Source organism: Gadus chalcogrammus, chromosome 3 (assembly GCF_026213295.1).
Source record: "Gadus chalcogrammus isolate NIFS_2021 chromosome 3, NIFS_Gcha_1.0, whole genome shotgun sequence".
Lineage (NCBI taxonomy): Eukaryota > Metazoa > Chordata > Actinopteri > Gadiformes > Gadidae > Gadus > Gadus chalcogrammus.
In genome coordinates this window covers 6,070,182-6,096,677 of record NC_079414.1, presented here as the reverse complement: position 1 = coordinate 6,096,677, position 26,496 = coordinate 6,070,182, and the positions used below count along the sequence as shown (strand labels likewise).

The 26,496-nt window shown below is 41.1% G+C and overlaps 1 protein-coding gene and 1 long non-coding RNA gene across 7 annotated transcripts; both read left to right on the top strand.

Annotated features, from left to right (window-relative positions):
- The first annotated feature begins 961 nt into the window (after positions 1-961).
- On the top strand, positions 962-12,493 carry LOC130379052 (uncharacterized). 5 transcript variants are annotated; one of them, XM_056585637.1, is made up of 9 exons: positions 962-1,927; positions 3,751-3,921; positions 4,902-5,080; positions 5,901-8,084; positions 8,193-8,270; positions 8,568-8,633; positions 8,986-9,042; positions 10,289-10,372; positions 10,912-12,493. In XM_056585637.1, the coding sequence occupies exons 4-9, from the start codon at positions 6,869-6,871 to the stop codon at positions 11,133-11,135; spliced, it is 1,725 nt and encodes a 574-aa protein (XP_056441612.1). In that variant the 5' UTR covers positions 962-1,927; positions 3,751-3,921; positions 4,902-5,080; positions 5,901-6,868; the 3' UTR covers positions 11,136-12,493. The 5 variants fall into 5 exon arrangements, with proteins under 5 accessions (XP_056441612.1, XP_056441611.1, XP_056441614.1 ...); XM_056585636.1 differs by having other exon boundaries at positions 3,751-4,976; XM_056585639.1 differs by having other exon boundaries at positions 3,751-5,080; positions 5,901-7,634.
- Positions 12,494-13,994: 1,501 nt separating this feature from the next.
- LOC130379056 (uncharacterized) lies at positions 13,995-18,498 on the top strand. 2 transcript variants are annotated; one of them, XR_008895087.1, is made up of 3 exons: positions 13,995-14,050; positions 14,747-16,063; positions 18,123-18,498. It is a non-coding gene; the product is annotated as an uncharacterized LOC130379056 (long non-coding RNA). The 2 variants fall into 2 exon arrangements; XR_008895086.1 differs by lacking the exon at positions 13,995-14,050 and having other exon boundaries at positions 14,315-14,866; positions 15,922-16,063.
- The last annotated feature ends 7,998 nt before the right edge of the window (positions 18,499-26,496 follow it).

Below are 26,496 nucleotides of genomic sequence, written 5' to 3'. Positions count from 1 at the left end.
TTGTGTATTTCTGTTTAACAATATGATTTTTATTAGCCATGTGTTTGTTATGGCTTTGTGACTTTTAACTTTGCTATGGAGAAATGCTGGGACCGTTGTTCTCTAGACATTAAATAGGGAATGTATTATTTCAGTCGAGTCATTCGTCAGTGCATTTGGCTGAATATATTGTATTCATGAAATGTTTTATAAAAATCAAATGTTAGATTCAGAATGTTGTGGCAGACAGTACACTTACACACGAAAAAGGTTTTATTTTGGATACTTACACGTGTTTCTATGTCATAATTGATTGTGTCAATAAATGCATGTTTTCAAACTCAAAAATAATCGTTTGAATAATCGTGATATCAATATTGACCAAAATAATCGTGATTATGATTTTTCCCATAATCGAGCAGCCCTATCTTGCACTATTTAGATAATTTTCAGCCTTGATTTACCTTTCTAGGCACATGCAATTTCTAATATTTTGTACATGGACAAGATTGCTTATAAAATATTTCCCAGTGATCTTCACAATATTCTAAACACATGCACATCCCAACATTGACATGCCGTTGCAATGCACATATCCACGGATAAGGACTAGTTTTTATTATTTTACACCGTGGCAAAATTCTACGCGCGCTATTCCCGCGGTCTCATAAAAGGCCTCTCCATCCCAAAGTCCCGGGCCAAATTTTTGGGCCAGTCCATCCCTGCCTGTGAGTCACAGTTGAGAAGTGGAGAAATATTGTGTGGTCCTCTGCCGAGCTGCGTAGTGCACCCCTCCCCCACTACTCCCCTCGCCCCGCGGCTAGCGCGCAACGCGACGTCACGGCAGTGGCACATGGCAGCAGCAGCAAGAAGAGAGCGTTTCAAAAGAAGACGACTTGTTAAAGACATGACAACGGCTCCAGCATCAGCAGCTGGTAAGGATTTACGTTCTCTTATTTTGCTTTAATATGTCATGATTTTTAATCGATAGGTTATGATAAACAGCGATGTTACTCGTGAATGGAGTAGTTAGCATATAAGCCAGTTAGCGTTAGCTAAGTGCCTCGCATTGCTGTCGGCTAATACAGTGAACTACAGGTGTTTTATTCAGAGGTCCTCAACCTTTTTTGCGCCACGGACCGGTTTAATGTTAGACAATATTTTCACGGACCGGCCTTTACATAAATGTGTTTCCACTTAAAAAATATTATTTTTAGGGGTGTCAAATTATGGCGTTAAATATCATTTTTACAAGCACACGCACGAAGCGGGCCGTCTATTAACGGCATGGACCAAGCGGTTCTGGACCACTTTTAATAATCGTATTAAACCGTATAACTTATAACGTATAACACAACTTTATTTAAAAGCAAGCACATGGAAAACATGTTATATTTTGTTGTCCGGTGCGTGTGGATGTGCGGCAACTTCGGCGGAGCGGTTCATGTTAATAGGCCTTTTTCACAGCAGACATTTTGACTTGTCATAGTGGGAAAAGCACGTGTTACTAATCACCCATCCAAGATGGCGGCCGGACTGATACGTCAGCTCCAACAGGCAGCGTCAGGCTATGAGGCGTCTACGTATATTATGTCTGTTACTAATAACATTAACGATGGCTCTGTCCCAGTAAGCTGTGACAGTGAGCCATCATGCACAACGCAGCACCCTGAAACTAAAGCAGCTAAATGGAGTTCAGCCATCATTCATTTGATTATTTACACCTGTGCTTTTCCTACGATGACGAGTCAAAATGTCTTCTGTGAAAAAGGCCTATAGCGGAGTCCGGGAGGGTTCACCTTCACGGCGTAGTTACGAGTGATGTGCGACTATTGTTTTAAAAAATACTAAAGTGTTTTTTAAAGTTAGAAAGATATTAGATATTCAACGGATATTCACGCTCCGAATTACAGCGATCAGACACGGCGAACTACAGCCGCGATCACCGGTATGAGTCCCGTGTTTCTAGCGGTGTCTACCTGCCCAGGTGTCTACCTGCCCAGGTGTCTACCTGCCCTGGGGCCGGTTGCACTAACTGGTCTTAACTACGTCTGGTCGTAACTGCTAAGTAGGTCTTAGTTAAGACCTGGCGTTAGAATGGAACTAACGCCGGTTGCACCAACGGGACTTACGCCTGGTCTTAACTACGCCCGGTCTTAGCCGTGCGCGGCCATGTGAATGTTCCATGGAATGCGCATATCACCGCGTTGCTAGGATACCTCGTGCCAACAGCTATTTACTATTTTACTTAACATCCGATATGATGGAGGAAAACCGAAAGAGGAAAAGCAACTTTACTGACCTTGAAATAAAAAAAAATAATTGAGTTGTACAGTGACAACAAGAACACACTGACTGCCAAGCAGTCCAATGTAAATACGAACAAAAAAAAGCAATACGAACAAAAAAAAAACGTTTGCGAAGAAACAAAGCGCAATAAGCAGTTGTAAGCTGGTGGTAGCGCTGCATTGCGGTCCGACACGAACAGTAAATCCGGTGACAGTTCTATTAATTCAAACAGATCTCTCCTACAGAATCGAAACCTCTCAATCAGCTCCTCGTCATTATAAATGTCCAATGGATTGCTTATGTCCCTAATTACTCTTTCCCGTCTAAACGTCCCGTCTCTCTTTTTACATCTTGTTACTTCATTGTTTCTGTAATCTCGGCTTCATTGAAAATGAGGGCTTCCCTCAATGACCCTCCGAGAATAAATAAAGGTTGAATGAATGAATGAAAAATGCCCGCTCGTTGTACAGCCTATCTATGTATTAAACGTGCCATGGTCGCGCTGGATGGGTTGAATGGAATTGCTACGGAAACAGCAGAAATTTCGACTCTACGCCTCCCCCTGACCAGGCGTAGGATTTACGCCCTGGTCTTAGTGAAAAGAACGCTAAGCCCAGTTGGTGCAACCAGCGTAACGGTTAGGTCGGACTTAGAACGCAAAGTTACGACCAGGCGTAGTTAAGACCAGGCTTACGCCCAGTTGGTGCAACCGGCCCCAGGTGTCTACCTGCCCAGGTGTATTGGTCAGTATTTCTGCAGCGATAAGTTAAATCAGGGCTTGTTGCGACCTCTGATGTATTCGGTTTGCGGTGCTCATGCCTTCTTATTTTTATGTTTTACTTTTTGCTCGACTAATGAAAACGTATTCGACTAAGACGACTATTAGGTGGCAGCCCTAGTTAACACTTTATATGGACCATTAGTTATATTTTCAATTTATTTACAGAGCAATCCCTGCGTGTTTTAGGTAATAACTATAGAAGAGACTAGACTGATGCTATTAAAAATGATTCTATGCGAACTAAAATGGGAGTTTTGCTGCGAGCTCCGTCTCTCCTCTCCTCTATTCTGTCTGTAGGAGGTGAGGCTGAGCTCCACACATACAACAGCTGACGGGATGAAACGGACTTTAGGTTTCACGTTTCTCTCGTCAAGTACAGCTCCTTGCTGTCATAAGTGCAACAAAATCTGTAATTGAGATGAAGTACGAGCAATTGTTCAAACAATACAGAACTTATTATACAGATAATTAACTGTTATGAACAGACTCAAAGCAGACATTTACTCTATGTAGTGATTGAGTCCAATTAGCTAAGGTATTAAAGGTATTAAAATATATTTTTTATTAATAACTAAATTAACTAATTAACTAATTTCCACAAACTGAACTAAAGGGTTTATCTCCAGTATGACTGCTCACTTGTCTCCTCTCCTTGCTTCCTCTCCTCCTGTCATCCTCTCCTCTTCCACTCTTTCATCTAGATGGATGCTGTGGACAACCATAAGCAGCACAGGCTGGGGTCCACAGCCCCTGGTCTGTCTCGGCATCTCAAGGTGGATTTGCCTAACCCTGACCCTGACCCTTACCCAGAGGAGACTACCACTACCACCATTAATATGGACCTGCACATTGCCAAGGAGAATAACAATGAGGTGAGATGGAGGCCTGCAAATATTCCAGTACCTACAAGTCATATTTTAAATAGCAATTTAATAGTCTTTAAACAGTAATATAACGAAAACACAAATGCTATGATCCAACAAATGTAGGCTATTTTATTAAAAATATTCAGCAGAATGAACTTTGCGACCTTAGTTAGCCAACAATATATAACAAGTAGCCTTTTTTTTTAATTCAAGGTTTAAATGAATGAATCTGAAGATTTTTTTTTAATTGCTCCCATTATGCAGTAGTTCCCTCTGTCCCCGCATTGCCACTGCTGCTTTTAGTGGGAGTGGACGGATCTTAGGCTGTTTAGGCTATTTACATCTCACAGACAACTTCAGATGGCTATTCAAACTTACACTGATGGGTTTGTTTACTTCAAGGAAGCAGACATGTTTGTAAAAGTAGCAGTCACATGTGTCAGTCACATGGCTGACCACCGTATTCGAAGTCATCTACCGTATCCTCAAAATCATCTAAATATTCAGCCATTATTGAGAAAATACTTACCAGTATGCGACGAAAACATTGTGCCTCTGAGTTCATATTACTTGGTTGAATTAATATACAGGAGCACTTCAGACTAGCTGTAAATACACTGGGCTTCAGACTGTAAATACGCTACCATAATCACAGTGCTGTTTCATCGCACTTTCCTGCTGTTAAATGTGTGGTCAGATTGATGGATCGTTTGGTAAAACCTTTAATATTTGCAACATATCTTACAGCTCACACAATATTGGGCTATTTAACATCGGCTACTATTAATACATTGTTATTTATTTATTTGGCATATTTCCTGCTGGACATTTTGGCCATTGATTCATATGCCTGTTAATTACACTTGATGGCCAAAACCTGGCATATTCTGGCTAACCTGAGTCTGAGCACGAGATATTTTTCAGACATACATGCTTAATTATGTCAGGGTTGACTGGTATTTTGCATGTGCTGACCTCATTTGCAGGGCCAGACCCCCCCTGAAAAGTCAGAAGATCAGGAGGAGGGAGAGACGACGGACGAGCCAGACATACGAGAGGAGGTAAGTGCAGGGGATGTTGCACATAAAGAGTGATGCCACAGATGCAAGCAGGTACTCAAATTGGGACAGAAAGAGAGAAAACGTATTTGGCGGTGAACACTAATGTACGCTTACTTATTTAAGTTATACTGCTGGAGCTAGCAAGTTAAAAAAATGTAGTAGCACACCCGGTTGGACAGTTAAACATGTTCAATTGTGTCACATTATTATGTGAAATTCATTTGATATTGATCAGAAATTCAGTGCCATATTGTCACATTGAATGACAATTACATTGGTTCTTGTGTGTTTAAACATGAGAAATGAACAGTGTTGAGAAAGGAGCCAGCTGATAGCGAGGGAGAGAGAGCATTTATTTGTGTTTGAAATTATTTAAAAATTATTAAAGGGATAGTTAGGATTTTTGACAAAAAAAAATCTAATGAAAATATTCAGACGCTCTTACATTTTTCAAACTAAATGGACGGCACCTAAATGACCTACATGAGTGTGACAGCAAAGGGTCTGAATACTTATGTGTTGATATTTCAGATTTTCTTTATTAATTAATTTTGCAAAAAAATCTAAAATTCTGGGTTTGGCCTGGCCTCGTGAGGTACTGAGTGGAGAATCTCCACTCAGTACCTCACGAGGCCAGGCCAAAAAAAATGTCATTGACATTTTTTTTTACTTTGACACAAGGCTGAAATATAAGAAATAGTGAAAATGGAAGAGGGTCTAAATACTTTCACAGGCTTTTTGGTTGTTACACAGCTGGTTCTCCATTTCTTACTTACTCTAGTTTATTTTTCTTTGTAACGGCGAAGGCTCAATTTTTATTAATAGTTGTTATTGTATTTATAAGCTATAGATCTTATCACAATGTAAAAATGGATTATTCTTTAATTGGAAATTGTATTTGAGAGTGTTTTTGGTAACTTTCAGGAAACGGACCAGTACCCTTCAGACCCAGATGTTCCTAAACTGAAGAGAACTGAGTGTCTTTGTAAGTTTGCATACAAACCAATGTGAATCTTGATATCGGTTGACAAAATTATGAACTATATTATTGTTGATGGGAAAGGCGTAAATGGGAAATTTAAGTGGGAAATATTCTTTAAAAACGAATTGAGTCCCATCTGACTTTCATTTTCTAGCTTACAAAGGAAATGCTTGGGAACTCTGACTATAAATCAATGACAAGCAGTGAAATAAGTGAGGATGAGTATGTGCCTAGTTCTACACCAGAATCAGACGTATCGGAGGAAGAACTCAAACTGCTCCAGTCTCCAAGAAACTACAGTTCATTAAATAACTCTGATGTTCTACGCTTGAAGAAAGGTCGTGCTAAGCCTGTTAAATGCAGACAGGGCACATCTTCCTCTTCCCAATCCATGGCAGATTGTGAGTTGTCAAAATCCTCCAGTGACATAGATGTCTTGAGGCTGAAAAAGAAAACCAATGGTGGTAGAGTATACAATAAGAGGCACTACTGTTTGTACTGTTTTAAACCATATGCCAAACTTGCACGGCATTTGGATAATAAACACAGCGACGTGCAGGCGGTAGCACAAGCGTTCAGTTATCCAAAAGGATCAGCGGAGAGAAAGCTGCAGACAACTCTAATTCAAAATAAAGGCAATCGTCGCCACAACTTCGAGGTCCTGGAGCAGGGTAAAGGGGTGATGGTTCCCTCTCAGCAAAGCATTGGACCAGTGAATGTAAAAGACTATTTGCACTGCACATACTGTGAGGCATTACTCAAAAGGAAGGTGATGTGGCGGCACATGAGAAAATACAAACTGGCAAAGAAAAGCATAAAGCCAGGCAGAACTAGAGTGCAGTCACTTTGTGCTGCTGGACAGCCTGTCCCAAAATAGATAAATGACAAAGTCTGGGGCCTAGTAAATGGCATGAATCAAGACAACATAACGGACATGATTCGGCAAGAAAAATATATTCTGAAGTTAGGAGAACACTTCTATAACAAAAAAGGCACAGACAAAAGCCAACACCAATACATCAGACAAAAAATGCGGGAGATGGGAAGATTAGTTCTCCTAGCAAAGACACTTGGCAAGCTGAAAACAATACATGACTTCTTTCTGCCAGCAAACTTCTGCCGTGTCGTGAAAGCTGTGAAGGTGGTCTGTGGATGGAGTGAAGATACCAGCAGTTTCAAGATTCCATCCTTGGCGCTCAAACTAGGCCATAGTCTAACTAAAATATCAGATATTGCAGAGTTTGAAGCAAGGATGTCAGAGAACAAGAAGGCCCTTGAAAATGTGGTGACGTTCAGGACATTGAAAGAGAAGAAATGGGATGAGTGGGTGTCTTCGCATGCACTGAGGAACCTCAGAGAGTCGAAATGGAATAAACCTCTTCTTATCCCCTACTGTGAAGATGTTGTGAGACTGCACAACCATATTGACACAGAAAGGCCCAAGTATCGATCCAATCTTGAAACTGCACCAAATAAGAGGAACTGGTTAAGTCTTGCTAAACTAACGCTTTGTGAAGTAATCGTCTTCAATCGTAGGAGAGAGGGAGAAGTTTCAAAGATGTTCCTGACTGACTTCCTGTTGAGAAACACCTTTGCCAGTAATCCAGATCTTGACCTTGCCTTGACTGACGTGGAAAAGAAGCTCTGCAAATACTTTGAGCGTGTGGAAATCAAAGGTAAGCGGGACAAAAAGGTCCCCGTCTTACTCAGCCCAGACATGGTGTCCTCCATACAGATGCTGGTGACTTATCGAGGACGATGTGCTGTGCCACCTGAGAATGTGTATTTGTTTGGTAGACCTGAGGCAGAAAGTCACGTCAGAGGATCTGATGCCATCCGTGCCTTTGCACATGAATGCGGGGTGAAGGACCCTCAAACATTGACATCGACAAGATTAAGGAAACAAATGGCAACAATGTCACAAGTTCTGAACTTGAAAGACAATGAGGAGGACTGCCTCGCAGGTTTTATGGGTCACAACATCAGGGTCCATCGACAATATTATCGGCTCCCTGAAGGGACATTACAAGTTGCCAAAGTTGCAAAGTTGCTTATGGCCTGTGAGAGAGGCGAGCTATCACAATTTAAAGGCATGACATTGGACGAGATCAGCATTGATCCAACTGGTAAAACCTCACCTTGCACACACTATTTTTATCATTTTAATTTGTGATGGTTTAAATGTGTCATAGGTTTGTCATGCTGGTTCACAACATTTGTTGCTGTTTATTCAGAGGAAGTACCTGAAGACGGCTCTCTATCTGGAAGTGAAGATGAAGGTGTGATGTCGAGTTTATCCTCCAACTCATCAGGTACATTCACTGAACCAGTGGTTCTCGAAGTGGGGTCTGGACACTCCCAGGGGTTTCCAGCAAGAAGGAATAATTTGTTTTCACTTGTAAAAGGCTTTTATCTAATGGGAGTCTGAAGTCTTATTTGTGTCAGTTTTGGGGTCCTTAGGTGGGGTATCAACCCTACTATAGTTAAAAACAAAACAGGTCGATGTTGGCATGGCTTGTGTTCTCATCCTCCATGGAGAGGACGATTTAGTACATTCAGTGCTTCAAGTGAGCTTTTCTAACATTGCATCTTTTTGTTTTTCCTTGAAGGTCTAAGACCAGTTGAGAGGACAACTACAGAGGAGGACCAGGAGTCTGAATCACAGCTAATCAGAGGTATTTTAAAGGAATGGTTCATCCCAAGTCAATGTTCAATCATTATCTACTCACCCTCATCCTGATGAGAAATCCAGTGTAGTTTTTTAATCCTCTACAGGCGAACAGGCTACAGTTAATATTTAGGCTATAAAAATGTACTGAATTATGTTTTAAGTCAACTGTGCATGTCATGGCTTTGAGACACTTGGATTGCAGAGGACAAGCAGTATGAAGGAATTTTACAAAGTTTTGGGGTAGTTTTATGGGCCTTTTTTGTGACTGATACCATCACCACCCATCGATAAATGCTGTGGGATGTTCTCCCCGCGGCACTCTTTTCAAAACATATTTTCCATCTGTTTGCCTACAGGTAGATCAAGGACCTGGACAAAGGACCATGAGTCTGCCTCATCACATCCGAGAAAAGGTATTTTACCAATAACCTGTCTCAGTGGGTGTAACAATCCACTTAATACACAATTCATATTTTTTAATTATAAACTTCTTTTAATATCAGAGTACTTTTACTATGTAATTTATTGTTTTTTAAGCTGTGCTCTAACTTTACTATTTAACTTTTACCTCAACTTTCCTTCTTCAATGTCTGCACCAGGGACAGTTTCTGTAATTTTGTTGTGTTCATATATAATTTGATGCAAGATACACAAATCAATATCATACCTATATACCTATCATACATCATACCTGGAGAAAAAACTTGAATATTGAACATGTATTTGAAAATGTGGTTTTCGTAAAGTCTTGCAGTGCTTTAAAGGTAGGGTGGAGGATGTTGGAAAAACGGTTTGAGCACACAGCATTAAGAAAAAAAAAAAAAACCTTTCCTCGGCCTCCCCCCCGAAGCCACGCCTCCAGAGTAGGGATCGACCGATATATCGGCCGGCCGATATATCGGGCCGATATTTGCGGTTTTTAAGTGTATCGGCATCGGCCGATAAGCGGCTGCCGAGTTCGCCGATAGTTTTTTTCCCAGCATTTTACTATTTGTCAATATTGCTTTTTAAAGTTCAATAAATGTTCCCTTTTAAATTGGGACTTGTAACATTTGTTATCATCATTGTGTCATTTTTATGATGTAAATTGAGGGAGTAAAAGCAGTATCGGCTCCAAATATCGGCTTAAGAAAATCGGCAGCCCATATCGGTCATCGGCTAAGGCTGATGAAAAAAAATCGGTATCGGCACTAAAAAATCCATATCGGTCGATCCCTACTCCAGAGTACAGGAACGCGCAGCGCTTGTTCCCGAGGGTTCATGAGTGCTACACTTGCTTATTTTACTTATAACTATATCATTAGTTTTCGTTCAACAGCCCGTGCTATCTGATATGCAGCTAACCTGCCAGTAGCCAAGCCTCTGAGGGCGCGCGATTCGTTCGTGCCCGAAAGGAGTACGCGCAGAGGGGGGAGGGACAAATGGCAGTTGAGTTTGATAAGACAAGTCACCATCCAAACATCTTGAATGTGACGCTCATGATTGGATGGAGTTTTTTCAGTCCTGCCCATCCCACAGATTTTTTCGGTGTATGTGTCATATCATTTAATTCATTGGTTTCAATCTGTGTGTGAAGGAGATTTTAAAAAATGCTGCAGGAAAACATCATCCACCGTACCTTTAAGTTAACTTTTCTACCATTGTATGTCCGTTTTCAAGGAGGGTCAAGATCTGTGAAAAAGAGGACACCTACAGAGGACCAGGAGTCTGATACATCACAGCCAGAAGAAAGAAAGAAAAACGGTATTTTACCAATAACCTGTTTCAGTGAGTTATTTTCTAGTCTCATACAGACTATGATGGTTTCAGGATGTCCACTATTCCTACAATTACTGGTACTTGGGGGTGTGATGAAACTCAACTCGCACACAACTCAGTCATGAACTAAAATAAGGCATTATTTTCTTACAGTGCTTACAGACAGTAAAGACTGACAATATGCATATTTATTTTTCTTATAGCATTTACAATAATAGGCTTATAAGGAGTGAACAAGTCATGTTGCCTTTTCCTTATGTTCGCTTACTAATTTCATCAAATTTAGGGATGGGAATTGAGAACCAGTTCCAGTTGAGAACTGGCTCAATCCATCAACATCATATTTCTCAGAGCTTATCGATTCCTCTTATCGATTCCCAGGGATGTGATGTTGACGGAACGAAAAAAGCAGAACACAGCTCCGAGGGCAGTGCAGCCTCCGGACTGTCTATAGCGCGCACACACACACATCTATAGTAATCACTCCCACCAACCTTTCTTTTATCTTATTTTATTTTTCATAGATTCATCAAGAAAGAAGAGGAAGATGTGGAGCAAAGAAGAAGTCCAAGCTGTGGAACAGGAGCTGATGCACAGCATTAAGACTGGCAAGGTTCCTGGTAAAGCACAGTGTCTTGAATGTATCCGTGCATTTCCAGAGGCACTTAAAGGTAGGACCTGGGATGCTGTCAAGTACTACGTGAAAAACAGAATAGACGCTTGGAAGCGGCAGTCAATGTCACACTAACTGCAAGTTGTTCTTGCTCTTTTGTGTTCGAAAGAGGCAGTTCTAACAGTGACCATCGTTTGATCTGAGTCATAATTTTTTATTTATTTTAAGAGGTACAATTTCTATCGGTTGTGCTAAATTTAAAAATGTTATTACCATGTTTGTGTACTATAACCATTTACTTGACTGTTTATCTTGCATGGGAAAGAGAAGAGTGGTTACATCAAGAAGAGTTATATTATGTTTGATCCTTGTACAACAAAAGAGATAAACCTTGGTTAAACACACAACAACCTGTTTCTAGACATCTTATTTGGCATCTCCCATATTGGCGTCTCATAATTGGTAAAAGAGTTAGGGTTGCTTACTAGCATGCCACCAACATTTTATGAATAGTTTCACTATGATCTCTGACCCTCAGAACATGGGTCTAGACACCTTATTTGTTAAGCTATCTGCAATATTGGTTGAGATATAGTGAAATTAGATTTGTTTCGATAATGGCGGCACTTATTTGCATAGAAATATGTGGAACATCCCGAGAACTATTTAACATAGCTCATCATTTTCTAGAAACACTGATTTAGAAGTATATTTCCGAGGGGTGCATGATACCCCTCTTCCTACTAGACTATCAGTGTAACTGTACGTCCACACCAGGAGCGACCATAGCGTCAAAGACGCTTTGGTCGCTCACAAAGTTTCGCTGCAAATTTTTCTGTTCGCTTTGGTCGCTCATGACGTACAATTCAATTATGCAGACGCATTTAAAGGAGCCGTATGCGTTTAGTAGGCCCTACAGACAGCCATATCAAATAGTGAACTCTCCCATACACCTTGGCCATATTGCCGAGACGGTTTTGCTTGTTCGATAAAGTGCTTCGACAACAAGTAGGACAGTGATTCCCCCCAATATACAAAAAATCCTAAAATGTAGGCTAATTACAACCGAGAACAAAAAACCCTGCGTGCTGTAGTAGTTAAAATATGTTTCACTGATCTGGATCTGCAAATCATGATCTGCACTCATTCGTCGCATTCAAAACAAATAGACATTAGCGCACATGGCTAATTTGCATAGGCCTACGTGCACAGGACTGGTTGGCTCCGCAAGGCAAATAATGGAACATATCTATCTATCTAGGCCTTTCTGTCTATCTATCTATCAACGCGTGTCTAGTTTTAATGTGATGTATTGTGTGTATGTCCAGTCAGACTTCTGTGTGGTTCTGTGTGGTCTTGTAGGCTACTGTCCTGTGTGGGACGAACCACCTAAATGGATTCCCGACGATTTGTGTCGTTTGGTATTAATAAAGACTTGACTATCTATCTATCTAGACTATTTAATTAAAAATTATTCACCGCAGGCTCCGTGAATAGTGGGGAATAGAGGGATAAATGACAAGGGATATATCTCTTGTCTTTTATCCCTCTATTCCCCACTATTCACGGAGCCTGAGGTGTGAGCCTCGTCTTGTCGATTAGTTTGTTTATGTGACGATTTCAAAAACTTTTTTGGTTTTGTTTAAAGCATGCTACACGCGATTGGTTGGTTAGATTGGTGGCATGTAGAGCAAATTATAATGATTCCCGCTTAAATACGAACGTTCTAGATGTAGCCTATAAATACTCCCGCTTATCATCACTTGATATCCAAACCACTATGGCGTTTCGATCTCTGAACTGAAAAAGGGTGGGTTCGTACAACACCGGGTGCCCAGTTACAGCCGCGATTAATACTTCAGCCGACATTTTGTTCAGTGAGTGAATAAAGGTAGGTAGGAACCAAAGTGCCTGCCGATGTTCCCTGGGATCCACGCAAGCGAAGAGCGTCTACATTCCGATTGGCTGTCAGTGTTTGGTCGCTGAAGCGAATAATAGTCATTTGCATAAAGTTAAAAAGTTTTCAACTTCTTTTTGACGCTCTGGTCAACTGCTCAACTTTGGCCGCTGGTAGCGTTGGTCGCTTTGGTCGCTCTTGCCCATAGAAAGTGAATGACTTCCGGCGATTTGGTCGCTCAATTCGCTTCTGGTGTGGACGGACAGTTAGGGTTAATTAATTATTTTTATATTAAAGTTCCATGCAGGCAAAAATGCACTGCAACAGACAGAGTAGCAAGTAAAAAGAGTAAGCACTTGTTATGCAGCTGTTGCCTGCTGTTCAAAATAAAATGTGACAGACATTTCATTACACATTTGTCCCCCCCTATTGGCGGCACCCGGTACCAACCCTCTTCTTAAGTCCCCATCGTGTTGGTAAATGTCCTATGCAATAATTTGAAATGTGAAATCTTAACATTTTAAGTGATACATGAAAATCTAAAATCAAAAAAAAAAAATGGGACTTGGAACCATGTCTGTATCTCATTTAGAAAGGGTGGTCCCCAGCAGACACCTTTTTGTCCACTGTCCCCACCGGGCCAGATAAACGAGTATGTGTGTGTGTGTGTGTGTGTGTTTGTTCCTGTGGTTTAAAGGGACATTTTGTCGGATACCTACTTACTCTATGAGGACACCACCGGATTATGAGGACACCTCTGGTGTCCTCATAATTCAAACAGTGTAGCGGCACTCAGGAGGCTGTCATCAAGCTGCTCTCAAATTTTCTCAAAAAGTCCCGATAAGCACAAACCCAACTTTTTTGTGTGTGTGTGTGTGTGTCGTCGCCAGTGTGTGGTTATTTTCCGTGCCGACACACATTTCCCCGCCATTCCACACACTGAATGAGCGTAATTCATTGGCTAAAAATCCCTCGTCTGTGATTGGCTGCAGTCAGACGTCAGTCATGGTTCTGATCAGTGATTCGCCTGCAGTGATGTCAATCAAGCAGGTTCTGATCAGTGATTGGCTGCAGCGATCAGTCTATACGTTTCGCGGGAAATCTCATAAAACTGCGGCAACGAGGTGAAGCGGATTAAGCAATTCATGAACAGGTAAGAAACACTTTTAAAAACCTTAGTTTAGGTTAGGTTTTAAATACTCAAAGCCATTTCTGTGACAAATAGAGGACACATTCAGGGCTTCGGTCTGCTGCAGCTAATGGTAACGTTAGTTAATGTCGTCGCCGAGTTAATGTAGTCGCCGAGTTAATGTAGTCGACGAGAGTTAGTTGTTTAGACGGTAACGTTAGCGTTATCCGATATTTTTGACAGTGACAACGTGGTGTTGACACACGCCGACTCGGTGCTCAACGAGACGGCGTGTGAAGGGGCCGCGGCCTCGGTGAGCACCGAGGCGGCGTGTGACGGCGGCGCCGCGCGCATTGCCAGCTGTGTTTATAGCCTGTTTATAACCTGTGCTGTGCGTCTCAACCAGTGATGTGACTAACGGCGTTAAAATAAAACGGCGTTGCTAAGGGCGTTATTTTTTCATTGACGGATAATCTAATTGTTTCCACGCCGTTACCGACGATTTGATGTGGCGAAAAGTAACGCGCTCACCACTGGTCTCAGAGGATCCAACACTGAAGAAGAGACGTGACACCAGTTTTTTCAGTTTACGGGTCATTCAGTGAAACCCATGTTAAATGTTGAGACAGAATATCTAACGTGATTTGGCATGAAATATAGGTTACATGTGATGTGACAGGTAGTTTGAAATGTAATGTTATTGTCTGGGCATTTTTACAGCAAAGATGACAGAGAGAAGGAGAGGGAGGAGAAAAACTCCTGATCAGGATGCTATTGACCACATTACCATTGGAGAAGACAAATCTTTCCTGGAAGGAAGATTTATTAACACACATAAAGGTACGTTTTTCATCCAGTATATTTATGTTTGTTTCTAGTGTAGTCACCTTACAGTAGCTGTAGTTCACTATGGGGTTTAGATGCACGCAAATAAACTCATCATTATCTGATTTCTGGAGTTAACTGAATACTAATTTCTTACTCATAACATAATTAATTTCTTCAGTGAATGTCTATCGATTCATCTGGTTTGTTTTTTCCATCTGTGCTTGAGAAAAATGTATAAACGGATGTAGTTAAAACGCCAGAAGAAAATGAGCAGTAGCCCTCCAGGAGTAGGGTTGGGCACCACTGGTGTATACCAACTTGCCACCTACATGCCATATTTTTTACAAGCATTGTCTTCCTCTAACTCTTTTCATTGTATGACTTATATTATATGAACTGACTGTAATTGTCATAACTTTTAATTATATGTATCTTTATATTTAAGTTCTGGATTGCATTTGTTTGCATTTTGTTTAATTATTTTTGTATTGCACAGCACTTAATTGTTGTCGGTCTTCCTCTCATTATCTACTCACCCTCATGTCGATGAGAAGTGTAGTTTTTTAATCTTCTAGTAAAAAATGTAATTTACGGCATGTGATTAATCTAAATCCTCACCATTACAGGAGAGCTAAAGCCTAGCAAACATTGCATGTTCCCCACACACCAGTTCAGACGGTGCATGTTTGCAAGACTTTATCTCTCCTTCAACAGTGAGTATTAAGATTAATAACATGGCATTAATTACATTTTTTCAAGTCATTGCATGTGGCAGCTTCAGGAGACTTGGATGAAGGTCCACAAGCAGTTTGGAAGCATTTAAAGGTTATTAGGGGTTGTTTTATTACGTTTTACAACTGGTCACTGTTTGGAAAAATACTGCAAACTTTTTTCTTCCCTTCAGTCAGTGTTTTACGGATTAAAAAACTATACCAGACTTCTCATCAGCATGAATGAAATTTCATTTAAAGTGAACTATTCCTTGAATATCTCTTTGAAAATACAGCCATAAATGAAGTTGGTTATCTAACAGGAGCTGATGTTGCTGTTTTCTTTATTTTCTTCAGGGAGAGGTGTGCTTACACAAGACTACATTGAACCAAAAAGTTTTGTGGTGGAGTATCGTGGAGTTTTGTCTCTGAGCGACAGTGCAGATGACAAAAACAGCAAATATGCATTTGAGTTCATGTGGAATGGGAAGCACTATTGGTAAGATTGCTGCTTGTTCATCAACGTCTTACTTAGGGATGCAAACAATTAATCGATTATCGATTAATTGTCGATAAGAGATTACTCGATTAAAATAAATTACTTGCAATTAATCGCATTTTTAACCCGTAATTCCCCAACCGTCCACGTGAGGGCGCGCTTGACGCCAGACGTACTTGACGCACACGCGGGAACACAAGCGGGATCACAAGCGAAGCAGAACAAGACAAACGAAAAGCGGGACACTACTAGCTGTGTTCGAAATCGTTCCCTATCATGGATGTAGTGCACTAAATAGGGTGCACGCCATTTTCTAGGGTGTTCGAATTCTCAGTGGTCCACTATATAGGGCACTATATAGTGGACTTAAAATAGGGTACATACGATGTTCCCTACATGTTACTCCCGTATACCACAATGCAATGCGGTTGTATTTTTCCAGGGGAGAAGAAGAAGCCGAATAACCGCGAAAACGAATACATTTAATGATGGAGTCTCCGGCTTTCGTTTAGAAATGTCAACAATTTATTTGGGATTTAACATAGAATATTAAACATTCAAAATTAATTAAACAAGGAGATGTAACATTCAACATCAATACAACCTCCAGCTTTCGTCGTGAGTGCCCGGTTTGTTTACTTGATGTGGGCGCATCTGTCTGCGTCACACAAATACCCGGTGCATTTACTGACGCAAATGTTCAGCGTAGTGTCCGAATTCTCGTTCCCTATTCCCTATATAGTGCACTATATCATGTACACTATAGGGAATAGGGAATGAGTGTATAGGGAATGATTTCGAACACAGCTAGTGACACGAGGAAGAGGGCAAAACGGAGTGCAGTATGGAGCCACTTTAAGTTGGTTAATGACGACAAAGACGCCAAATGCACAATATGTGGAAGTATCTTGACAAATGTACTTATTGTAAGTCACTTTGGATAAAAGCGTCTGCTAAATGCCCTAAATGTAAATGTATTTTAAAGTACAACAACTAAACAACTTTGTTGAATTACCACCTAAATGTGTCACATTCAGAAGGAAATTCAGCTTCTCAGAAGAATTGCCGCTTATCAATTAATCGATCATCGATCGATAAGATGAAACAACTATCGATTAATGAATTACTCGATAATTTGCATCCCTAGTCTTACTTGTTCAAAGAGAAGTTGTGGTTTTTTTGTAGGGTACATTCAATAACAACAAAGCTGGACCAAAGGTGCTTTACAGAGAGATTTAAATTGTATGATTATTTAATTTATGGGTTGGTCTGTGGTTTCATATTTGAATTTCTGAAACCCTGGATTAAATTTATCAATCAAGTCTTATTAATCTGACCTGTTACATACTATCGTCAGTGGTGGTTCAAAGCTATCAACCTACACCCAGTGTTGAATTAGATATACAGGGATAGGCAATTACAGACAAGTGAACTTAATTATAAACTTTGATCAACAACTTTATGCACTACAAACTGTTTACATGTCCAAAATGCTTAGGTTTTCCTGGATAATATGAATGTTAATAGAGCAGATAGAATGTGCGACTTCCTGATGTCATCCCTCTGCTCACCAATAACTAACCGACGAATACTACCAGTGGGATATTTCACAAAACTAAGATAAGGGTTTAAGCTGGGATTCTCTGGTTATCCTGGATGAATTTAGCTGTGTTTCAGTTTCATGAAAGCAAAGGCACGTAAGGTACTATGGAGATTTGTTCTGTGCAGCTAGCCTGCTCCCGACCAGGCAGGCTTTATTAATCTTGCTGTTTAGACAGCAACCACTCTCATCTGAAACCAGTGTGTTTCTTGTTTATTTTTAAAAAATAAATAAAATCAAAGAACGTGTGCTTTCCTAGATGACAGATGGACAAGCCTTTTTTAACTGGCAGGAAGTCAGACACAGGAAAGGCACAAAGCATCCGGTCAATTTTCAAAAATAAAACACTCGGCTATGTGCAGACTACCGCCTACTTACCCACAGTAGAAGCACAAAAAACAGAGAAATATAACCAAATCAAACCTTTATTTTTGTACTAAAATTTTCTATTTCTCACAGCATAGATGCTTCAAAAGAGGACGGAACACTGGGACGACTAGTGAATGATGATCACATACATCCCAACTGCAAAGTCAAGAGGATAATGGTCAAAGGAAGGCCACACTTGTGTCAATTTTCCATCAAGGAAATCTTTCCAGGCGAGGAGATAACATTTAACTATGGTGATTCCTCTTGGCCATGGCTCTCAGTGGTGAGTTAAGGTCCACGGGGTCTCTTATAAAATTAACAAATCATAGTATGTTATTTTTATTACTGTTAACCAATAAATGGCATTAGTGGACCTGTTATTGTCCTGAATATCAGCCCAGCTGCGATTTGGTTGTAGAGATGAGGCCACTGGCAAAGAGCAAGAGCACGAGTGTGATATTGCTTAATTAACAAATATTTGAACAGGTTCACAGCATTAGGTGAGGTAGAAGGTCAGCTGGGTCATTGTAGATGTTGTTTTATTTCTTTATTTAGTTTATAAAGGACAGTGTGCACTTAAATTAATCATTCATGAGAATGTGTACATCTGCATAACTGTGAAAACGTTGAGATTGTAGAAATTGGTTGTAGACCTACACATTTTATGCTACATGACTCATTACTCCCATCTTCTTTTTCTTAATGACTACTAAGTGAAAACGCTGCCAGACAAGTGACTAGTAAATTTCCTCTGTACTATTTCGGGCACCCTGTGAAGAACCATCTGACCCAAACTTGACGAAAAGTCAGCCAGTCTCAGAAAAGGCAAGTTGTGATTTGCACCACCACTGTCACTTGCTGTATCACCTTCAATACGTTATAAATGGTTCTGGTCCTTCAAAGTCTATATGACAGGCTCATTACTCCGGTCTTCCTTCTTTCTGCTGACTATTAACTAACATTTCTGCCATACACATGGCTGGTGTCGTGACACGATGTTTGTGAAATGAAAATGAATTGGTTCATGTTCAAATGTCAACTCTGTTTCTGTCATTGACTCATTCACAGGACGTCTGTGATGGGGTTGATATGATGGCAACGGTTAGTTCAACTCCCGCAACATCCAAAGACGACACTGTAAGTTGACAGTATTCCTGTAATATGATTTTACATCCAGGCATAATACTGGTAAGTTTGAAGTTATGATGGTGCTCAAGAGTCCACACACACACACACACTGTCCTGACAGGATTATAGGGACACAGTGTGTTGTAAGGACAGAAGCAAACCTGTTAAACATTCAAACTGAGATTTGTGTGTCGGATGGGCACTTCTCAGACCTGAATTATGAGGACCCCGTTTTTCATGAATTCAATTCTGCATTTCTTCACACAATAGGTTTCACGTTATGTTAAGGATTCCCATGGTCATAGGAAACCACTACGGTTATAGGAAACCTGAAAAAGTCATAGAATATCAAATAGTTTGGGCTCATTACTCCTGTCTTCCTTCTTTCTGCTGACTATTAACTAACATTTCTGCCATACACATGGCTGGTGTCGTGACACAATGTTTGTGAAATGAAAATTGGTTCATGTTCAAATGTCAACTCTGTTTCTGTCATTGACTCATTCACAGGACATCTGTGATGGGGTTGATATGATGGCATCGGTTAGTTCAACTCCCGCAACATCCAAAGACGACACTGTAAGTTGACAGTATTCCTGTAATATGATTTTACATCCAGGCTAGGGATGCACCGATCCGATATTAGGATCGGATATCGGCCCCGATATCAACATTTTAGCTGGATTGGGTATCTGTAAAAGCAAACCGATCCGTAAGACCGATCCGTGCCTTTTTAAGTAATATTTTAAAACATATTACGCAACACGGGCTACGTCATGCATGCCGCAACGCGCGAGCATTGAGTGGAGTTGCTGCGACAGACAGCATGGGTCGCAGGAAGGGGTCTGTGATTTGGAGATATTTCAGCCTCACCACACCAACTAGCTCCAAGGCTGCTTGCAATGCGTGTAAAGCGAGCGTTGCCTCGGTCGTATGCGGAGTCCAGCCCGAGGAGCTGGCTCTGCTGGCGGAGAAGTCGGCATACGACCGAGAGGTCGGCACAATAGAGCGTCGGAGAAATGATATGGACCCGAAGTGAACTGACAGCTGTCTACTGAAAACATTGCTTTCTCCTCCATGTCGCGTTTCATAATATCAGAGAATACCCCCGTCAGTTCGGCCGCGGCGCAATGAAGGAATAAAGATCGTAGTTACTACTTTACAACCTCGTTGATGAGCAACATTTAGAAAAACATGTACTTTTAATTCAGCATTGGGTGAAATCGAAGCGTAGTTTGTACTGAATGCATGTTGATGATTATACACTTATTATAGGGGGTAACTACATTGCCACGACATCGGCTTCCTCCATCTTCTGCGCCAGCTTTTTAAATAAATCGCCGACCCGAAGTGAGTTGACAGCTGTCTGCTGAAAACATCTTTCTCCCACCAGAGCAGCCCCTCCGCCGCCCGTCCGTATACGGCATTCCCCAATTCATTCTCCCCCATGGTCAAGATAAACCACACTACGAGTCTTTACTTGTTGTGGATGTAGGATACCCGAGAGTCGGAGAACCCGACGCGGTCTTAGATTCATAATATCAATAACGTCAGTTCGGCCGCGGCGCAATGAATGAATAAAGATCATAAAGACGTCGGAAGAAATAAACGTTTATTTTGACAGATGTGCCCTAAGTTACTACTTAACAACCTCATTGATGACCCACGTTTAGGAAAACATGTACTTTAATTCAGCATTGGGTGAAGTCGAAGCGTAGCGTCTGTGTGCTTCCACCTTTAATGAATGCATGCCATGCGTGCTCCCGCGGCCAGGGATACGCTTCTTATAAATGGGGGCTACATTAACCGGCTTCCTCCATCTTCTTCGCCACCTTTTAATAAATCGCCGTTTCTCGTTTTTATTATTTATTTATTATTCGATTTAGCTTGTCCGTTCACGTGCCGATTTTTGTGCGAAGTAGATTGGATAAAGGTGTTTACATGCATTTTACAAATCATTTTGAGATCTTATTTGTTTAGTTACCCGATTATGACTATTATTATGTATTATTACTATTGTACTATTACTATTACTATTATGATGATGTAAACGTGCTGACTGATATCGGATCGATATCGGTATCGACCGATACGCAAGGCCCCAGCATCGGTATCGGCATCGGAACTGAAAAAGTTGGATCGGTGCATCCCTAATCCAGGCATAATACTGTTTAGTTTGATGTTATGATGGTGCTCAAGAGTCCACACACACACACACACACTGTCCTGACAGGATTATAGGGACACAGTGTGTTGTAAGGACAGAAGCAAACCTGTTAAACATTCAAACTGAGATTTGTGTGTCGGATGGGCACTTCTCAGACCTGAATTATGAGGACCCAGTTTTTCATAATACTGGTAAGTTTGAAGTTATGATGGTGCTCAAGAGTCCACACACACACACACTGTCCTGACAGGATTATAGGGACAGTGTGTTGTAAGGACAGAAGCAAACCTGTTAAACATTCAAACTGAGATTTGTGTCGGATGGGCACTTCTCAGACCTGAATTATGAGGACCCCGTTTTTCATGAATTCAATTCTGCATTTCTTCACACAATAGGTTTCACAAGTTGGTTATGTGTTATGTTAAGGATTCCCATGGTCATAGGAAACCACTACGGTTATAGGAAACCTGAAAAAGTCATAGAATATCAAATAGTTTGGGCTCATTACTCCTGCCTTCCTTCTTTCTGCTGACTAGTAACTAACATTTCTGCCATACACATTGCTGGTGTTGTGACACAATGTTTGTGAAATGAAAATGAATTGGTTCATGTTCAAATGTCAACTCTGTTTCTGTCATTGACTCATTCACAGGACATCTGTGATGGGGTTGATATGATGGCAGCGGTTAGTTCAACTCCCGCAACATCCAAAGACGACACTGTAAGTTGACAGTATTCCTGTAATATGATTTTACATCCAGGCTAGGGATGCACCGATCCGATATTAGGATCGGATATCGGCCCCGATATCAACATTTTAGCTGGATTGGGTATCTGTAAAAGCAAACCGATCCGTAAGACCGATCCGTGCCTTTTTAAGTAATATTTTAAAACATATTACGCGACACGGGCTACGTCATGCATGCCGCAATGCGCGAGCATTGAGTGGAGTTGCTGCGACAGACAGCATGGGTTGCAGGAAGGGGTCTGTGATTTGGAGATATTTCAGCCTCACCACACCAACTAGCTCCAAGGCTGTTTGCAATGCGTGTAAAGCGAGCGTTGCCTCGGTCGTATGCGGAGTCCAGCCCGAGGAGCTGGCTCTGCTGGCGGAGAAGTCGGCATACGATCGAGAGGTCGGCACAATGGAGCGTCGGAGAAATGATATGGACCCGAAGTGAACTGACAGCTGTCTACTGAAAACATTGCTTTCTCCTCCATGTCGCGTTTCATAATATCAGAGAATACCCCCGTCAGTTCGGCCGCGGCGCAATGAAGGAATAAAGATCGTAGTTACTACTTTACAACCTCGTTGATGAGCAACATTTAGAAAAACATGTACTTTTAATTCAGCATTGGGTGAAATCGAAGCGTAGTGTGTACTGAATGCATGTTGATGATTATACACTTATTATAGGGGGTAACTACATTGCCACGACATCGGCTTCCTCCATCTTCTGCGCCAGCTTTTTAAATAAATCGCCGACCCGAAGTGAGTTGACAGCTGTCTGCTGAAAACATCTTTCTACCACCGTAGCAGCCCCTCCGCCGCCCGTCCGTGTACGGCATTCCCCAATTCATTCTCCCCCATGGTCAAGATAAACCACACTACGAGTCTTTACTTGTTGTGGATGTAGGATACCCGAGAGTCGGAGAACCCGACGCGGTCTTAGATTCATAATATCAATAACGTCAGTTCGGCCGTGGCGCAATGAATGAATAAAGATCATAAAGACGTCGGAAGAAATAAACGTTTATTTTGACAGATGTGCCCTAAGTTACTACTTAACAACCTCATTGATGACCCACGTTTAGGAAAACATGTACTTTTAATTCAGCATTGGGTGAAATCGAAGCGTCTGTGTGCTTCCACCTTTAATGAATGCATGCCATGCGCGCTCCCGCGGCCAGGGATACGCTTCTTATAAATGGGGGCTACATTCACCGGCTTCCTTCATCTTCTTCGCCACCTTTTAATAAAATGCCGTTTCTCGTTTTTATTATTTATTTATTATTCGATTTAGCTTGTCCGTTCACGTGCCGATTTTTGTGCGAAGTAGATTGGATAAAGGTGTTTACATGCATTTTACAAATCCTTTTGAGATCTTATTTGTTTAGTTACCCGATTATGACTATTATTATGTATTATTACTATTGTACTATTACTATTACTATTATGATGATGTAAACGTGCTGACTGATATCGGATCGATATCGGTATCGAACGATACGCAAGGCCCCAGCATCGGTATCGGCATCGGAACTGAAAAAGTTGGATCGGTGCATCCCTAATCCAGGCATAATACTGTTTAGTTTGATGTTATGATGGTGCTCAAGAGTCCACACACACACACACACACTGTCCTGACAGGATTATAGGGACAGTGTGTTGTAAGGACAGAAGCAAACCTGTTAAACATTCAAACTGAGATTTGTGTGTCGGATGGGCACTTCTCAGACCTGAATTATGAGGACCCAGTTTTTCATGAATTCAATTCTGCATTTCTTCACACAATACGTTTCACAAGTTGGTTATGTGTTATGTTAAGGATTCCCATGGTCATAGGAAACCACTACGGTTATAGGAAACCTGAAAAAGTCATAGAATATCAAATAGTTTGGGTTCATTACTCCTGTCTTCCTTCTTTCTGCTGACTATTAACTAACATTTCTGCCATACACATGGCTGGTGTCGTGACACGATGTTTGTGAAATGAAAATGAATTGGTTCATGTTCAAATGTCAACTCTGTTTCTGTCATTGACTCATTCACAGGACGTCTGTGATGGGGTTGATATGATGGCAGCGGTTAGTTCAACTCCCGCAACATCAAAAGACGCCACTGTAAGTGTAATTATGAGGACCACGTTTTTCATGAATTCCCTTCTTGAATGCCTCCTTGCAGCTGCATAGCTTAGAAACTGAAAAATTGGAGGATGAGGATTTGTGTTTCTACTATGTTTAATAAGCCATAGGTTGAAAAGTATCAACCCAATTTTTTACAAGTGATGACTTATTCTGTAGGTATGAACATTTACTTTTAGGGATGCTCCGATCAAGTTATTCAATTATAAATATAGCCTACAGTGTATGTGTATAGCATTGTTATTAGGGCAGGGTCCACCATACACCAGTGTGCATGTGTTTGCGCGCTTACAGTGGAGGGGGGAGGGGCTGACTGGGAGTGAAAGATGCTTTGCTGAAGCATTGGCGTAAAACACTGTATTCGCATCACGCAAGGGGAGACAGCGACATCTGTGCTGTTTTTTCCTCTTGTGTGAATGCTGTGTCTCTTGGTCGTTAATGCATTATCGTGTTAACTTTAATAGCCCTAGTTTTAACATGCGCGTCCAGGGCTCCAGACTAACTTTTTCACAGGTATCACTGGTGCCACCTAGCTTGTCATTTAGTAGCACCAAAACAAATTAGGTAGCACCATATTTTTTTTTTTGTGAACGGGAGTTCCTCTTTAGTGATGGCTTTTGTTGTGTAATTTTAATGACTGAACTTTGAATTGTGTAGATCAATTTACAAAATGTTTCCTCCTGCCTGCAACGGACGGGCCACATGTCCTGCAGTACACACACACCATGGCTTGTCCCTCATATCGTGACCACGGGAACTGCACCAGCCATTGTTGTTGAAAACTGTACTTTTTTCTTTTCTCCCCACTACCCCCTGCCTTTTTCGCCAACTTGTCGCTTCCTCTGCTAACCCTTCTCCACCACCAACAACAACAGTAGGGGTGCAATGGATCACAAAACCCACGGTTCGGATCGTGTCACGGTTTTTGAGTCACGGGTCGGATCATTTTCAGATCAACAACAGCAAAAAAGATAACCAGACTAATGTGACTTTAAATAAATCTTCAAATGTGTAAAAAACTAAATAAAGTGAAAAATAGGTAATAATCCTGCTTCCTTTAAGCATAGTCTATATTTAAAAAAATTGCAATCTGAGCCATTATTCCTTCTTCTTTTTATCATGGATAGTAAATAATCCCTAACCCTGGATTTACATCTTTAAATTCAGGATGTCTGCATTGCCTGGGGAGAGTTTAGAGTCTACACTCTCCCAAGACAATGCAGACATCCTCATCTTCTTCTTTTTTTTCATCAAGTATGGTAGCGAAATACAGTTTCTGTCGTGTTTTATTTGGCATTTTGTAAATCCATTGATTTCGGTTGGAAGACTCATTGCTCATTGCAAGGGTCATTTCGCTCGGTTCTAGCCCTACTGTTGATACGGAGAACCGAGCGAAAAGACTACAACCAAACATAAATATGACCGCTTCCGGTTCCGGTTTCCGGTTCAAAACAACTTCTTTTTTATCAGCCGATCCGCGGATCACTTGCGTCCCGAACCGTGAGGGTTGATCCGTACGGATCACGGGAAACCCGTGAACCGTTGCACCACTAAAAAATAGCCTAATTTTTTTCCTCTGGCAATTTTTCTTAAAATAATCCACTATCGGCCGTTTCATATTGTATCTGCTTTGTTTACTTTTTTGTGCGTGCTGCGTACACAACAATACTGTGCACGTGTAGTGTGCAGACCATAGACTGTAAAAGGTGCAGACAGACGGGCAGGCAGAGACAGGGAGCGAGAGAGAGTAGTAGACTTGCAGGAATGAGCCAGAAAGTACGATTTTATTATCAACCACAACCGCGGGAGTGGCGAGAGAGAAAAATAAAACATAAAACGTGTTTATCGTCCTCCTGCAAGTAGCACCGGAGCGACCTCATTCAATTTTAACTCGCACCTTAAGAAATTAGGTCGCATATGCGACCTAATAGGTCGCACTCTGGAGCCCTGTGCGCGTCATATGTCATCGATTGGCGGAATGGCTTGATCAATCGGCTTGTGTGATCAGCGGATCTAAAAGCATTTATCACAAATTTAGGCTCCATATCGCCCGATCGGATTGCTTGCAATCGGAGCATCACTATCTACTTTCATATCATGTAAAATAAAAATTAATACATACAATTTTGAAGATTTAACGTCAAGTTTAACACGTGGGGTATGAGCAAATCCATATCATACTTAATCCAGTGCAGCCTGTGGGTAAATGTTTATATTGCATATTTACAAATTTTCTCAATTTTATTTTTACTGATATACATTATTGCTTCCTCAGTGCCACCATATACTTACCAGCGCATTTGT

Bases quoted from the DNA above. Each gene is read 5' to 3' on its own strand.
- LOC130379052 (XM_056585637.1), top strand. From the start codon at position 6,869: ATGAATCAAGACAACATAACGGACATGATTCGGCAAGAAAAATATATT. The intron at 9,043-10,288 runs GTATTTTACCAA...TCCGTTTTCAAG, and splicing joins CTCATCACATCCGAGAAAAG to GAGGGTCAAGATCTGTGAAA. The intron at 10,373-10,911 runs GTATTTTACCAA...TATTTTTCATAG, and splicing joins AGAAGAAAGAAAGAAAAACG to ATTCATCAAGAAAGAAGAGG.